At 49.4% G+C, this 3,089-nt stretch overlaps 1 protein-coding gene across 1 annotated transcript; it reads left to right on the top strand.

Moving 5' to 3' along the window:
• Positions 1-25: 25 nt before the first annotated feature.
• LOC116465689 (receptor-type tyrosine-protein phosphatase H-like) lies at positions 26-3,006 on the top strand (the record flags this gene model as incomplete). The annotated part of the gene is made up of 3 exons (XM_032148672.2): positions 26-122; positions 1,189-1,455; positions 2,740-3,006. Coding segments are annotated over exons 2-3 (400 nt in total), but the record flags the coding sequence as incomplete, so codon positions are not given.
• Between the last annotated feature and the right edge of the window lie 83 nt (positions 3,007-3,089).

Genomic DNA, 3,089 nt, shown 5'->3' with positions numbered 1-3,089 from the left:
AACCACGAGAGACACCAGAGTCACCGTGGATGGGCTTGGACCCGGGTCATTGTATACGTTTTCTGTGTGGGTGGAGAAAGACGGAGTAAATAGCTCTGCGGAGAATGTCACTAGTGCCACAGGTAAGAGGCAGCCGCTGTCTTATGTTTATTTCTTTTATAAGGACAGTGGTAGGGGGTGGTTGAGAGCTGACAAAATGCAACAGGTTCTTTAGTCCAATAGAAACACAGTGGAAGCCACACATGAGAATTTCAATTTTCTATCAGCCACATAAAAATAAGTAAAAAGAAACTGGTCAGCCTGTCTCTACAAAAAAATTAAAAAATTAGCTGTGGTGGCGTGTACATGTGGTTCCATCTACTCGGGAGGCCGAGGTGAGAGGATGCTTGAGCCTGGGAGGCAGAGGTTGCAGTGAGCTCTGATTGGACCACTGCACTCCAGCCTGGGCAACAGAGAGAAACCCTGTCTCAAAAAAAAGAAAAAAAAACAAATAAACTAAATTACTATGAGACATTTTATGTAGTCCATCAGATACAATTTTTTTTTTTTGAGACAGAGTCTTGCTCTGTCGCCCAGGTTGGAGTGCAGTGGCACGATCTTGACTCACTGCAAGCTCTGCCTCCCGGGTTCAAGTGATTCTCCTGCCTCAGCCTCCCATGTAGCTGGGACTACAGGCATATGCCACCACGCCTGGCTAACTTTTGTATTTTTTGTAGAGACGGGGTTTCGCCATGTTGGCCAGGCTGGTCTCGAACTCCTGACCTCAGGTGATCTGCCTGCCTCGGCCTCCCAAAGTGCTGGGATTACAGGTGTGAGCCACCACACCCGGCAGATACAAAATATTTTCATTTTGACATGTAATCAATATAAAAAGGATCATTAAATATATACACCGAGTATATACTCACACACAAAAAATATATATAAAGTATCAATGAGATAGTTGACATTCTTAATTTCATACCAACTCTTCAAAACCCGGTGTGGATCTTACACTAATGGCTCATCTCATTTCACAAAAGCCACTTCACGGTGCTCAACACTCACGTGGAACTCGTGGCTACCATACTGGACAGTGCAGAGCTGGGCCTCCCTGCCCCCACCTGCTGGATCCAATGGTTAAGGAAGGGCTGCAAAGTTCGAGGGCCAGAAACTACAACTGATTTTCCCTCCTGTACTGGTTTTCAGCTCCCAACCCAGTGAGGAACCTGAGAGTGGAGGCTCAGACCAACAGCTCCATCGCCCTGACCTGGGAGGCCCCCGATGGCCCAGACCCACAGAACTCCACCTACTGGGTTGAGTACACTGGAGATGGTGACAGAATGGAGACTCGAAGCACAGCAGACACCAACATCACTGTGGATGGACTTGAACCCGGGTCTTTGTATGCGTTTTCCGTGTGGGTGGAGAAGAATGGAATGAACAGCTCCAGGGAGACTCAAAATGCCACCACAGGTGAGAGGCAGTCGCCATGTGTTTTGCTCTTGTTTAAGGGACAGTAGGCAGGAGAATGTGGCCGATTGTCTAGTCCACAGTCCCTCTGGGCCATATTGAGCCAGGTACTCATGTCCACATCCTGGGGCAGCCTCAGCTCGGAGACGAAGAAAGCATGAATGTCCATGGTACCTCCAGCTGCTAAGTTGGGGCCGGTCTGTGTCTAGGACTCTCTAGAATGTGGACCATAATGCCAAGGGGCATCTTCCTGCACCAACAGGAATGTGCAGGGGCCAAGACATGTTACCTGAGCTTTCAAGGAATTAGATACTGTGAGTGGGGACACTCTGACCCTCTGACTCTTCTTCTAGTTCCCAACTGTGTCACATACTGAGGATGGAAACTCAGATCATCAGCTCTATGATCCTGATGCGGACAGGTTCCTGTGTCTACACCTCCATTGTCCAATATGGTAGCCACGAGCCACACGTGGCTATTAAATTTCAACTCATTCAAGTTGCATGAAACTGCAAATTCAGTTTCATATTTCATATATTTGAAAGCCCTGTTGAAGGGCTTCCATTTCCTTCTCTGTTCTCCTACCATACTGGAAGGTGGGAAAGCATTTCCATCATTGCAGAAGCTCAGTTGGAAAGCGCTGGCTCAGGTCTTTGCTACCCAAAGTGTGGTCCATGTGTGGGCAGCATCCGTGTCTCTCAGAGCTGATGGAAATACATTGGCAAGTGACACTGGTGGGGAAAAAAAGGGTGGGGGGTAGTGCAGACTCTCAGCTCCATCCTAGCCCTGCTGAGTGAGAACGTGCACTTCACAAGGTCCCCTGTGAGATGTGCACACAGTAAAGAATGAGAAGCACTGGTCTAGGCCATACTCTCTGGCACCAGCTGTTGAGGGAGAACGAGGAACTTTGATGATCAAAAATGCCCACTTGACCGGGCACGTTGCCTCACGCCTGTAGTCCCAGCACTTTGGGAGGCCGAGGTGGGAGGATCACTTGAGGTCAGGAGTTCGAGACCAGCCTGGCCAACATGGTGAAAAAAATATAAAAATTAGCTGGGTGTGGTGGTGCACACCTGTAGTCCCACCTACTCGGGAGGCTGAGGCAGGAGAATCGCTTGAACCTGGGTGGCGGAGGTTGTGGTGAGCCGAGATCGTGCCACTGCACTCCAGCCTGGACGACAGACCAAGACTCTGTCTCGAAAAAAACAAACAAACAAAAAGCTCACAGGCTGCCCCCATTGTGTTCTGTAGTCCTGCTTATATTAGATCTTTCTTCCCAATTCTCAGCCCCCAACCCAGTGAGGAAACTGAGAGTGGAGGCTCAGACCAACAGCTCCATCTCCCTGACCTGGGAGGTCCCCAATGGCCCAGACTCACAGAACTGCACCTACTGGGTTCAGTGCACTGGAGATGGTGGCAGAACAGAGACTCGAACCACGAGAGACACCAGAGTCACCGTGGATGGGCTTGGACCCGGGTCATTGTATACGTTTTCTGTGTGGGTGGAGAAAGACGGAGTAAATAGCTCTGCGGAGAATGTCACTAGTGCCACAGGTAAGAGGCAGCCGCTGTCTTATGTTTATTTCTTTTATAAGGACAGTGGTAGGGGGTGGTTGAGAGCTGACAAAATGCAACAG

Source organism: Hylobates moloch, unplaced genomic scaffold, assembly GCF_009828535.3.
Source record: "Hylobates moloch isolate HMO894 unplaced genomic scaffold, HMol_V3 SCAFFOLD_8269, whole genome shotgun sequence".
In the NCBI taxonomy this organism is placed as follows: Eukaryota; Metazoa; Chordata; class Mammalia; order Primates; family Hylobatidae; genus Hylobates; species Hylobates moloch.
Note: the sequence above shows the minus strand (reverse complement) of the source record. Positions and strands in the feature narration are given on the sequence as shown.